This window comes from Microchirus variegatus (assembly GCF_963457635.1).
Source record: "Microchirus variegatus genome assembly, chromosome: 6".
NCBI lineage: Eukaryota > Metazoa > Chordata > Actinopteri > Pleuronectiformes > Soleidae > Microchirus > Microchirus variegatus.
Window position 1 is genome coordinate 26,511,779 of NC_139807.1, and position 14,299 is coordinate 26,526,077.

The following is a 14,299-nucleotide window of genomic DNA, read 5'->3' on the forward strand; positions in this document are numbered from 1 at the left end:
GACTTGATGTGTGAACCCTTCTCAATTGAGCTGTTTTCATGACGGAAAAATGCGTGGTTTCCAGACATTTTAATCAGTCAAATGTATAAAGTTTAAAATTATTCATGTTTTAAATAGACAACATATGTCAGCAAGTAGTCTGCTAACCAATTTTTAGAGAAGAAAATGTTGAAAGATCTTCACGTATTTTATTTAAGTACAGCTTTTCATAAACATATTCACAATGATTTCAAGGTCCTGTGACAATGCCTCTACGATGTCGTAACTGCTTTATCGAAATAATGGAGTGGATACAATCTGTAATTAAGTTTTTGCTTTACAAATCTGTTTTTTCAGCTTTCAGTCATAAGATCATACCATCACTAAATTGTCAATAATGATTGCTCAGAAGACTGGAGTACCTGAAACACAGCATGGGACCGGGAAGAGGTGGCATTCATATCAGTTGGGTGCTGTGTTCTGTTTCGATTGCCAGAATCCAAAGCCTCTAGAATATGCTCTGCAGATTTAGGCTGACAAATAAAAAGACATACACGGTGTCGTCAGTGAGCCGGTAAAAAGAACCCATTAGACACAACAGCAACAGGCAGCAAAACACGTTTATTGTGTTGAAAAAACTTGAAACAAACCCTCAACATACAGTCTTGGTAAAAAAATCTATGCATTATGCTTTATTAAGAGAATGGAAATTGTCCGTTGTATTATTCTTTTCTACAGACTTTAACTATGTTTTAAGTAAAAGCAATCTGCACTATGTATTGTAGAACAAGTGAGGGAAAACGATTTAAATCATCAACCTTTTTGTGAGGTGCAGCATGTGTGACATATGTAGCTACTAACCTTATGCAATGTGAGCCCCTGAATAACCACTCCTTTAGAACTGTCCTCTCTCACTGCAAGAGGGCCAACGTTAGCCAACAAGTCTCTGATCTGTTCATTGTAAACCTGTAAACAAACAACAAAGAGAAGCAAATACATTGAAATTACCTCAAGAAATCAGACAAGACAAAACCGCATGGTAAAGTTGTGGTCTATACGGGATACGAGTCAACACCGAAATATTTGGGAAGACATTAATAAGACATTACATAATGGTTTTCCAAAAGAATACAACAAAGACTGACAATGATTTCAACATAAACATATACTAATTTATAACAAAAAGAACAACGGGGTGAAAAAAACCTATAAAGACTTAAATACTAACCTCAAGGTAAGAGAAAGCCACAGCAAACTCTTTCTCCTCTTTAGCATCTTCCATGCGTTTGAACAGCTCTGTCATGGTACGGTACATGACACCTGGGTCATTTTTCGAACCCAACATGGTGTGGGTCTTTCCTGCACCAGTAGCACCATATGCAAACACTGGAAGTAAAAAACATTTAATTTAACACGTGAATGTGAATAATATATATATATATTTTTTTTTTTTTTAAATCATACCAATGTGTTGGAATGATGACAATAAACTTGCTTTGATTAGAGCACGATCGCAAACTAATGTGAAAATCTGGCATAGAATTGATTTAATGTATTTCAAATCAGGGCAAGAAATGCTGTGCTTAGTGTGAAAAGCCTGGCTTTGGAAAGCTTAATTATGGTCTGATCAGGGGCCTGTCGTCTAAAAAAAAAGAAGCTTGTTAACCTAGATCTCAACACTTTGTTGATGACTGCTGTGATCATGACTGTAGCCACAGGATGATATATGCAGAGATGTTTAGTGAGCAGGGAAATGACACTGTTGTCCTGGCTGAGAGCTGTAATGAAACTGGTGTGTTCTCCTTAACTCCCGTTGTGTGTAATGGTAACAAGTCTGTCTTGCGTGATAGAAATGGGGTGCATTCAAATCCTGTGGGGCTTAACAACGCTTGGTTGTTGTAATGACAAAACAGTAAAGCAGTGGTCACAAATCTGCTACTGTAGCGAGGTTTGCAGCACTGTCAGTCTAAGGAATGTCCATATCACAACCACAGCTTCAACAATCACAGTCATATGGGAGTAGATGCAGTCATTGTGGTATGGAAAAAGAGTAATGAGCAATATATAATATCCATAATATACAGAATTACATAATCTTGTCTTTCAGTTTTGTATAAGAGCATTTATTTAAATTTTCCGTTTCCGCCATGGATAAAGACGAAAGCAAAAGCCCTGCTCTGCAATGTAACATTAAATGCAAGGCATCACAAAAAAGTAAAGCAAAGCAAGATAAATCAAGGTGACATTAAACTGCTTTGAGCGGTTAAAAAAAAATCCCCCATAACCCTTTGAGTGATCTATGCTTGGTAAAATATGAAAGAGAACCATAAAACTTGAAATGTGAATTATGTTGTGCTCTCTAAAGAGTAATTCAGATGTTAAATGTAAGGTAATTTTTACAAGGGCTGTATATCATAGTCGTTTTATTAAATCCTCTAATAACAGACTATTTGGGGCAGGTGGTTGCAGTGGAAACATGTCGTCAATTCATGTATTACCTGTGCAGTTAAACCCATTCATTACGCCATCCAACACTCCTTTAGTGGTGCTCTCAAAGATGTCGACTTGATTGGAGTCCTCACCAAAGACATGGTCAAAAACAAACTTAAGGTCCTTATTACCCCGCTTGTTGATGTTTCGATTCCGGTTTCGTACTCTTTGAGACCCAAAACATGATGTGTCCTCCTCTTTTGGGTCAAATATGAGCATGTGGTTATCAACGACCTGGACCACATTTCGACAGTTTTCTCGCTTCTCGTTATCGTTGGTTGGCCTCACCCGGATGACTACCTTCACATGGCTACACACATCATTTGCCATTGTGGTCAATCTGCTTCACCTGAAGTATAGCTAAAAAAAAAGAGAGAGAATAAATAAAAGGTTAAATATATTGTATATATATATATATATATTGTATATATATATAGATATATATATATCTATATATATATATATATTTCCTCACAGGCTATCCAAAGTCACAAAATATTTTAGGGATGAGCAGATACTGATACAATACTGGCCAGATTCACTGAATTGTATACGACACAAAAACATAAGTAAGATGTCTGGCACCAACATCATGTGAACAGGACATGAGTGGGGTCTGATAATGTCTGGTCATAGCGGTAAGTGCATTAGACATACGTCTTATTAAGTATCAGGCTCAGTATCAAGCCATCCCTGAATGATTTTACATTAGCTCATTGGCAGAATTGACATATAATTGTTATGTTCCATTACATAAAAATGTACCGGCTTTTAGAAAAGCGAACCTGACAATTTGACAAATAAGTGTACACACAAAAGCATACTGACAGGATGTGCAATGTTTGATATCTACACTTTCTGTGATGCCAAATAAGATCCCCCTGCTTTAACGCTTTAGAAGCTTGAAGGCAATTTCACTGAACAGTAAATGACAAATAACTTGTGCCACGCTCCGTCTTAATGGAGATTAGTGACGATGTATACCATCATTTTATATTTAGATGTCATTTTAGATGTAAACAATCAGTAAATATTTCAATTTTGCACACATTGCAATATGAAGCTTCCATGCCCTGTTGTGCAGTTATATAATGTTAAACCTCACTAACTGTATCACAGTTTGTACCAAAAAAACAATAATAAAAGACTGTATCATCACAAAACATTCACCCTGGTTTGATTATTATCATTATCAATAATAAAATTATTATTATTTGAATAATCACAAACTGTAATGTTGAAATGTGGCATGTGGACATTAGAGGTATGAGATTTATGTCAAAATTGGACCAATATAGGCTGTTTTTGGAGTGAAAAGCTTGGCTTAAGTCAGCTTAAATGATTTTCGTGACATAATGCATATGGTATACACTCAGTTGCCAGTTTATTAGGTTTGCCCACTGAAAGCTAGTGCGGTCAGGCATATATTTATATATACACAATAAAAAGGGAAGAAGATGAAGAAACATCATGGCACACTAATAAAGACTCCGAAAACGTTGATATAAGATATAGCGCGTTCACATATTACATTACCAAAACCCTAAGCGGGTAAAGTCAAATGTGGAAAAAAGGACAGAAAACTGTGTTAGCACGGTTGGCTAACGCCGACTAGCAAGTTCATGCGTACGATTTCCAACGGTAGGTTAGCATTGTTATTCGTGTCGGTTACACGAGATGAGGGTTATGGAAGGCTTACCTTTGTTTTAACAGCCTTTATGGTACGTTTCATAACAGCGAAAATGTTTTAAGCATAAAAAACAACTACTTCGCATACGTAAATGCAACGGAATCGAGAGAAAGGCTCATAGAAAGGTCGTGGCTAGCTAACTGGCTAGCACAACAAGCGCCAATAATTTGAAAAACAAGGCTTCTTCCTCTTCCGCCGCAGATTGGATATGAGCCGCTGGTCACGGGGCGTACAGCAGTGACGTAGACAGTGACGCAGCAGGCATGCTGCCCTCGGAGGAGGGGCTGTGAGCTGGTGCGCGACGGTAAGCTGCTGTTAAATCTTCCCTGATGTGAGCACACGGTTGTCTGCCGGGTTATCCTGAGCCAAACATTACTAAACCCATCATGTCGTACCACTGTTGTCGCGGTCGAACTATATGAGCGTTCTTTGGTATAAGTGGGTTGCTAACAGCGTGTGGTAAACACGTCAGGTTTTGAAATACCCAGTCACTGCGTTGTGTCAATGTCACAGCAAGAACACGCTTATTAAACAAGAAAGGGTAGATTCGGACTGTGTGTGCGTGCGTGCGTGCGTGCGTGTGTGCGTGCGTACGTACGTACGTGTGAGTGAAACTGCACCGAATCACACCTGTAACCCGCAGCCACTCATTTTACCGGTGCTAGCTCTTTCTTAGCAAGGTAGCACAACTAGTGTGGGCTTAGCTTGGCTCATCAAACATGTCAACAAAACAGCATGATAGGCCCATGGTTAAAATAAATGAAGGGATTGTTCAACAGCTATCAACGATATAGTGTTGTCAATGAATGTAGCAACTAACAATTCTATTCCTTATCAGCGAATCTGTCAGTTAGTGTCTCGATTAATTGGTAGCTTGTCCGTAGACTAAAGATATTACGTTCAGAGTAGAAGAGATGCAAAGAAAACAGATTCATATTCAAGAAACTGAAATTACAATGATTACTTTTCTATCATGGATCTTTTCCTATGATTCTTATGAACATATTATCTTGCGAGGAACACAGCAGAGGGGGTGGGCTGTCTAATTAATTAATTAATTAAAGCGGACCTAGACCGGAAGTTCAAATTAACGCTGTTTTTTAGTGTGTATCTGCATCATTACCTTGTTTAAGAAGCCCTGGAAGTTCTAAACAAACAGTTCAGCCATTGCTGAGAACGCTGTGTTTTATTGTAATCTCTGAAAAAACGGTCCGGTTACGTAACCAGCATTTCTCCTGAACAGCAGATCGACCTGCTCCGGGTACATCCGGTTGCGTACATTGAACCGCAGAAGAAGAATAACGTCCATTGTGGAGGTGTTTCACGAGCGTCAGTGTCTTCTGACTCCGCGGCGGAGAGTCGTGACAAAACTATTTTTAAACATTGTTAAAACAATGTTTTGATAATGAGTAGCAATGCATCCACCGTTCCAGAGGGGGGAGCTGCGCTTCTGAGAGCGGGTGTGCTAATTATGTCACTTCCGGGTTTTGGCCAATCACAAGACAGTTGGGAAGGCTCTATGCTGGCTGGCCAATCATAACACAGTCTGTCTTCTGGGTGTGAGATTTCAGTCTGAAACAGAGCGGCTGACGAGAGCTTTAATAAGGACAGATTTCAATCGGCTTGTTTACAGCAACTAGGAGGTTTTTGACCATAAAAACAAGTTAATGTCTGTAAGTAGACCTCCATAACTAACATATATGTGACACAGGACCACTCTATGTGAGCTTTAATTAAGTCATTCATTCATTCATTCATTCTGTACCGCTTTATCCTCCACATGAGGGTCGCAGGGGGTGGTACAGGGCAAAAGGCTGGGTACACCCTGGACAGGTCACCAGTCCATAGCAACGCAAACACATAGCAACACACAACTATTCAGCCTCGCATTCACACCTACAGTCAATTAATAGCCAATACCTCCTTTAGATATAGCAATCGGTTGGCCCATAGTCTGTAATGTCACACTGACATGTCACTTTATTCGCGAAATGCTTGCCAATCTCTTCCGCAACACAATGCATCAAAACTTGGCAATACATGGCAACAAAAAGCTGGTTAAGTTCAAACTGAGCATCAGGATGAGGAAGAAAACTGATTTAAATTACCATGGTGGGCAGACTGCTGGACATGGCAATTCACTCTCAACTATCTCCAGGGTTTACAGAGAATGACCAAACAAAGAGGAAAATATATTGTGAGACTAATTGGAAATCAAAGAAAAGGCAAGAGTAACTCACACAACCGCAATATTAGGTTTGCTTTTTTTGCTTTCTTTGCGCCTAATAATGTGGGGACCGATGGACTCTAATATCAGGAATGATAGACACAATGTCGGTTTTACAGCTCGTTCTTAACAGTTATGTCTCATGACAAACACGGCAGAGAGCAAATATCAAAGCCTCTAGTTTAGCAAATGTTAAGAACCTTGATTTTAATTCCTATATTGCAGGTATGACCCATCATTTGACAGTAGTCACACATCCTCACTCAGTGCATTAATTGCCTTGTCTTCAAAAACAGTCCACAATGCAACTGTCACCAATGTCATATGCAAATGCTCTCAGCTCTTGACCGTATTGCTATTCTATTAGAATCAGGCATCATTAACTGAGTTCTAATTTTCAGTACATGTTGTTGCCAGGAAACACCGAAATACCTTTTTAACCACGAGGCTCACTTTGGTGCTGGGAGTGGGTGGTATTGTTCAAAATGTCAAAATGTTTAACTTATCAGCCAACGATGTACATACTATTCCAGTCTGTGTGGTGGTGATTCAGTATGTGAACCACAGATATGTTTTTTTGAAGGGTTTGACTCTAAAGAGTGTTTTCATCCAACTTTAAATTTCATTGGGACTCCCTGCTCATTTGAAATCAGCTGCTTAATTCGAGGCAATTCAAAAATAATTTTAACCATACATAGTGGTATACTTGGCAACTAACAGCATAGTAACAACAAAAACTTATAGTCACTTTTTTTAAAATCAGTAATTACCTGCCAATGGAAGTGCATAATCACATCTCATCCCCCTTAAACTTCCAAACTATACAACCTTCTTCTTTTAAAATGGTTTGAACACCTTATAATCCTGCTTTTATGTTCTTCACAGATAATTCAAGGGATCATGTTCGTGCACTCCAGCCCAATGTTGCGGAAAACCAGCCTGAGTGTGTGGAGATTATGGAGGTCATGGAAATTAAGCCTGAACTCGTCTGCAGTTAGAGCGTCATCCTCTGGTCCTGGTGCCTCAGACGGATCTGAAGAAATATCATCTGATTCAACCGAAAAGCCTCCTCACACACCTGTCATGCTCAAAGAGGTGCTTCATTATTTGGACCTCCAGCCTGGTCAGGTATGTTTGCATCTTTACTAATGTGTATTTTTTATTTTTATTTTTTTGCAGACATTGAATAAATAGGTTTAGATTAGGGTTGCAAAAATTGGAAACTTTCCATGGGAATTAACAGGGATTAGCTGGACCTTTGCAAAATTGAACTTAAATATATAGGTAAATAATATACTTTAGCAGAATATCAATGCTATTCCTCAATCACAGGCACATAGCACACGACTTACTGCAGGGCTATTGAGGCCACACCCCCTAGATGCACTAGCCATCACATGACATCACAGATGAGTTCTAGAAAACTGTTGAAGCTACACTGTGGAGCCCATGGTAATGCGATGATGTGTTTTAATTTTAAGTGTACAATCACTTTAAAAAGAAATAATAATAGTAATAATAATTTAAAAAATGGTTTGGTTTCTTAAAGCAAGGGAATTTCAAACTTTGGAGCATAAGCTTATTACTCAAATGAAGAAGAACAACATCCTTTTTTGTTAATAAAGGCCACTGTAGTTACCCTGGTGTAGTGAAAGGAGCAGTATTATGTTTGTTACAATCTGCAGACTCACCATTAGATGCCACTACTTCTTTCACGCTGGACCTAGACATCTGTTCTTTTGGTCATGGATATCTTATCAGTGTCATGCAAAAGTATTCAAACGATTCAACAAAAAAGATCAGTCTTACCTCTCCCTTAGTTTCACTATTTATAATGGAGCATTTTAGTCAAATATAATTGTTCAGACTTGCAACTGTGACGTGTGACGCACATTAATCTCTTCTGTCCACACTGATATTTGCATTTGGGTGATGACTTTGTATTTGTATTTTTTTATTTCCACTAACTATTTTCTGGCTGGTTGCTGTGGCAATGGCATAAGCGTGCAAACTCATACTTCTGCAGAGGATTCTACAAAAGAATTGCAATCAGAAATCTATAGCAGAAATGAGGTTTGCAATGATTACTGGGCTACTAAATGAATCCCCAATTATTTTGATAATTGAGTGTTTATTTAAATCATTTAAAAAAAAGTCTATTTCTTTGCTCCAGATTATCCAGATTAAAACAAGACATTTGAGAACTTCATAATTTCGAGGTTTGGACATTATATGAACTAAACAACTAAATGATTCATTCAGACACTAATAGGTTAAAGGTGAAGTAAGTAGTTTATAGTGACATCTAGAGGAGAGGCTGAAATTTACAACAAAGAACTGCTCCTCTGCTCACCCCCTCCCTTCCCTGAGCGCTACGGTATCCTCAGCCGGTCAAATGTCGTCCTCGTCGTCTTTCTCCGTGTCAGCAGATGAGGTTCGTGAGGCGAGGGAGAGGGCGAGCTACCGCGGCCGTAGCAGACGAAGCAGAGAGAGTGGAGGCGGGACTTCCGCTACAAGTAAAGCGACGCTTGATTTGTTCTCTCGCGTTTGTCCTTACAGGCTCCGGTAGAAACATGGCGTCTCGCTGCTAACAGTGGCAAAGCAACATCGGCCCGCGACCAAGTTATTTTTACATGACTTTTTGAAACACTACGAAAATGAAACAAAAACTATTTGCGAATAGACAATGCAGGAGCACATAATATGTATAAAAAAGTGGATTTTGGTTCATATAAACTCATAAATACTACACAGTGTCCCTTTAATTCACTGCAAGTGACAAAAATAATTGTCACTTGCAGCCCGAGTAGAAATGAATCGGCTCCTGAATAGCATCAACAATTGGTTTATGCTTCACAAAGTTAAGAGCTGTCACGTCTTTTGTACTGAATGCATTAAATGAAATAATGCCAGTGTTTGAAATCTAAAGGTAAATGTTTTTAATGTAATAATTCTCTCCCCACGCTCTATATCGTGAATTGAAATGAGCAGTCTGCCAGTATCTTGGCCTTCATTTAATGTATGTACTACGGGGACAGATGGACATGAGTCAAAAGCCTTCTGCTGTTGCAAGCAGCAAAGGAGGACGAGCGTTCCCCTCCCTAAATAAAATGCATGGTCAAGACAGGTGGGGGCCACGGGTCAACAAGTTAGTCAGGAATTGCGCCACTGTAAGGCTGTTGGCAGGACAGAGGGTGCTTCATCGCTCCTTCCTGAACTTTAGCACCTCCAAACTCCTCCGCTGTCCGCCCATTTGCCAACTGTCCCAAGACAGCTTGCCAATCAGAATCTATTAAAAACACGTTGATGGATTTTTTTTTTGTACAGTACATGCTGTGGACCTCAGATATTTGATATGTTTTGTAAATGTTGCATGGCTACATCCACAAGTTGCTTCACTGCAGATGTTTTTTTATTTTTTTATTTGTGAGGTGGCAAGTAATGTGTCAGTTTGACTGGTTATATTATAACCACAGCAACATGACATATCTAATATGGTGCTTGCTTGCTCGCACATTGTCATATTACACACTCGTATGGTTAGTATTTAAACCTGTGGTGACACGCTCTTGTTCTGTCACTCAATCAGCAATCAGAATTCTTTTAGAAGTGACTGTCAGACGCTGCCATTAAAGCGGACAAATCTGTGGTGGCCACATGACGCCGTCACGACAGATCAGTCGCTTCACAGACGAAACCTTACCCTTCGTTTCAGACAAATGTCCACTAAAATCACAGACTGCACTGAAATATATAAATAAAATGAATGGCTAAAATAATCACTAAAATGTAATTGCACTTGTCAGCTGAAGCAGTATGTGTGAATGGAGCACTTGGGGAATGATGGCTCTCAGAGCAAATACTGTAGTTAAACCAGTGTGTAAATGGAGCCTTTTAGTGCCATGCTGTCTCCCACACAGGACATTTGGCTGTGAATGTGTATGCAGTGAGGGAATCTTTTTTGATAGTTTCACAAATGGCCATCGTGTTTGTTGGATCTGACTTGATGCTTTGTCATATGTTTTCCGTGGTTTGATGCGTTTCTATATAAAGCAACTTTGAGGAGCGCCACTCCCGACCAAGCAGCATGACTACAAATGTCTGTGTTTACTGGGCTGTCATTCTGTCGGCTGTCTGTGAAAGACAAAAGGAAAGTATTTTTTCAGTGCGTAAAAGTAGCTACCCACTGAAGCTATATGTTTACAAGTGGAACGCTACAGTGCGGTATGTGATTTTTTTCGTGTTTCCATTAGGAATAAGTACCAAAACAAAGGGTGCAAATAGTGTCATCGTTCGTTGTCGTTACACCGGTACGATGTCAAGAAAGGGAAAATGAGACAACTAGCAGTCAGCAATGTGCAATCAGAGCTGGTTTATTTTCATCATCGATTCATCTGTCAATCGAGAAATTGTTGCGGAAAAACGTTGATCAGTGTTTGTCAAACCTGGAAATGACGATGTTCTTGAATGTCTTGTTTTGTCCACAAACCAAAATATTCACATTCAAGAAGCGAAAACTATCAGAAATCTTGTTTTAATCATGAAAAAAGCTTCAAACCTGATTGATTATCAAAATGGTTTAATTTTACGTCCATGTAAATTCCAATCGGAACAGTTTTGCCTAGTGTTGGTTGGCAACAATAAAAGCCACCTGTCCATGGTGTACCTCTCTGCGTCAGCTGAAATTGGCCCTGTGACCCTCATGGAGGATAAAGCCGTAGACAACGAATTAATTTATAAAAAAAAAAAAGAGAATATATTTGATTTCTAAGCTTTTTTGCTTAATTCTTTAAAAAAATGGATTCACAGTGTCTGGGTTCAGTTTTTTCTGCATGATAATATTTCCGTGAAGACTCCTCTTGAAATCGGTAATGCTCGCACTCAGGATGAAGCATGAGGAATCCTTGACTTGTGCAGACTGCTTGAGCAGTGGACCTCCTCTAGAAAAGATTAATGAGCCATCAGATGTTAGTCCACGGGAGAAACCCTGTGCTGCTGTCGAAAGAGAAACACACTGCCTATACTCTTACATTTTAGTCTCACCACACTCCCCCTTGTGGAATTAATGGGGCCATATAAATGTTAAACCTACTTTTTGTTAAAGCACGTTTTTCAACTATATATTGAACAGGTCCGGATTATTTGGAGAGTTACATATAACACTCTGTACTTTTTGGTTCAATGCATTTATCTGTCATTTGCTGATGAAAAAACAGATTTATTAATTCTTCACAATTAATTAAAAAGATGCAGTAGTGCTAGAATAAAGTTTTTTAATACATATTTATGTAATATATATTTTCATTTGAAATCTAGTATTACAATGTGCCAGCCTTTTAAATTTCCTCATGCTTGTATTTTGTTCAGTCAGTATAGTTTTCTGTCTGTGGTTGTGTTTATATACACTACCGTTTAAAAGTTTGGGGTCACCTATACAATTTTTTGGTGTTTTCCATTAAAAGTCACACTTTTATTCATCAAAAGAGTTGCAAAATGAATAGAAATATAGTCAAGACATTGACAAGATTACAAATAATGATTTTTAACAAAATAATAATTTTGCCCTTTGGTCAAAGAACCAGCAAAACGGTTTTCAAGGGTTTTCTAATCATCCAATAGCCTTCTAATGCCATTAGCAAACACAATGTACCATTAGAACACTTGAAATGGGCCTCTATACACCTATGTACATATTCCATTAAAAATCAGACGTTTGCAGCTAGAATAGTCGTTTACCACATTAACAATGTATAGAGTGTATTTCTGATTAATTTAATGTTATATTCATTGAAAAAAAGTGCTTTTCCTTCAAAAATAAGGATATTTCTAAGTGACCCCAAACTTTTGAATGGTAGCATACATAATATGGTCCTTTTCCACTATGATCCCAGCTCGCCTCGGCACGGCATCATGGCACTTCACTGCAGTTGTTTATAGTGTAATTGAATCAGTTAATTAAAACTATTTCTTCAGTACTTCCTCCTTAACCAGAGCACAGACTCCATCTGACACAGTCACTAGACTGAAATACGGCGACAGAGTTTGCGATGCCGCTTGCGATCAGTGCGATCAACAGTTCAGCATTGTTCGGCTTGATTCTTGTGTCGGACTCTTCCTGTGAAGGCGCTCTGACCAGTGAGTGGCCTACTCGGCTCACTTGGTACTATACTAGTGGAAACGCACCTTAACCGTGCTGGGTGGAGAGGCGACACAAGCTGGTGGAAACTCACTAATACAGTTTAACAGCATGGCCGCAGGTTGTGATGTCACAACAAACTTAAGGATCTGAATTCCCATTCTGAAACCGCTCGATATGAGATTCCCAGGTGATTTCGCAGTCTCCTGCAACTACCCATTCAATAGTAACTTACTTCCAGGTTGGCTTCAAAGGAAAACCAGAAGAGCGTGAAGAACTCCCAGGGACAATAATCATCTAGAGCCATCATGATATCGAGATAAATATATCCGTGATGATATTCAACATAATTTCAAAGTAAAAGTCCTTGTTTTGATATGGAATGATGTATACTTCACAATAAAAAATAAAAAAAACAGTAAAATTAAATAAACAAAAGTAAATCTCAAATTAGGTTAATGGCAACTGTGGACAACTGAAATTAAAAGCTTATACAGGTAGTTGGATGTAATACATTTATTAATTACAAACAAATATCTTATTATTACTTTTTTAACATCTATTTATTCTGTCTATATTCTATCATCTTGCTGGCAGCTGTGCCACAGCCACACATGATGTGTAGGAAGACATGGTTTTCATATTATTTTATAATATGATATAAAGTGGTGGGCCACATGCGATCGGTTGGGGGAGCCACATGTGCCAGTTTGACACCTCTGCTCTATACAATTAGTTTTTAAACACAGACACATCATGTAAAGCCAAAGGCAACATAAAGAGTTAGGAAACAAAAAAATGTGTAAACAGTTATTTTTAACCACCAAACAGCTGTAATTTTAACACTGGGGCCATCATGAAACTAATCAGAATGAATGCCATGTGCTTATGCTCAACGCAGGTGGCCGCCTGTGTGCAGCTTGCACATCATAAATAGCATGAGCTTGACGCATTATTACAATGGGAATCTTCGCACAAATATACAGCAAGGCAAGGCAGACAAACCACAATACACAGGTGTTGCAGCTTGTTAAAGGCCCCCAAAAACACGGCAGCCTTGGAAGACGGTGCCGCATTCTTCACTTTCGCTGTTATTTGGGTTACTTGGCCGGCTGTAATCCGGACACATGAAGAGGGCTCAGTGTTCCACAAAACACTCAACCAGCTGCGGCATCTCAATGCTTTTTGCCATTTTAGATTTAAGATGGAACATGGAGTAGGACGGCTGTTAAATCCCTCTTTTTTTTCTTTTTTTTTTACAGTAAATTGTGCAGCGGTGGAGAGCATGCATGGTTTTGTGTATTGGAGGTTACTGCATCAGTGTCAGTGCAGGATCATTACTCCAGATACCGAGTGTAACAGCTTGTGAAGAAGAGAAGAGATAGGGTTAACATGATGTTATCGGTTTTTAATTAGACGTAATTAGTTTAAGGTCAGCTGGATTTTGGGCCAGTTGAGGTGAGAAAGAACTCTGTTTACACTACTGCGAGTGTTGTGTACTTATGTGCATCTACAGAACCTCAATTTTTAAAGCAGAGATGCACACTTTTCTTAATACTGTGCAAATGTGCAGGATTTCAGCTCATATACTTTTACATTCCCATCTCCAGCCAGGTGAAGCGCTGCTGTCAATATAAGCAAAGGGGTAGTAATATGACCTCGCCTCTTCAAATTAGTTAAAAAGCCCTTGCACTTGGTGAATGGGACACACAACTAAAGTCAAGAAACAGCTTCACCTGCAGAGGAAGTGCAGGGAGTCACAGGCCTTGAGGTGTTA

At 39.0% G+C, this 14,299-nt stretch overlaps 2 protein-coding genes across 2 annotated transcripts in view; one reads left to right on the plus strand and one right to left on the minus strand.

Annotated features, from left to right (window-relative positions):
• kif18a (kinesin family member 18A) overlaps window positions 1-2,799 on the minus strand; it is a gene marked incomplete at both ends in the record, with an annotated part of 29,125 nt that extends 26,326 nt beyond the window's left edge. Inside the window, 4 exons of the mRNA XM_083891208.1 lie at window positions 402-512; window positions 841-945; window positions 1,208-1,365; window positions 2,478-2,799. Coding sequence (XP_083747334.1) covers window positions 402-512; window positions 841-945; window positions 1,208-1,365; window positions 2,478-2,799 — 696 coding nt within the window. The remainder of the gene's footprint in view (window positions 1-401; window positions 513-840; window positions 946-1,207; window positions 1,366-2,477) is intronic.
• Window positions 2,800-7,286: 4,487 nt separating this feature from the next.
• Window positions 7,287-14,299, plus strand: part of mettl15 (methyltransferase 15, mitochondrial 12S rRNA N4-cytidine) — a gene marked incomplete at both ends in the record, with an annotated part of 64,502 nt that continues 57,489 nt past the window's right edge. The window contains one exon of the mRNA XM_083890854.1: window positions 7,287-7,514. Coding sequence (XP_083746980.1) covers window positions 7,287-7,514 — 228 coding nt within the window. The remainder of the gene's footprint in view (window positions 7,515-14,299) is intronic.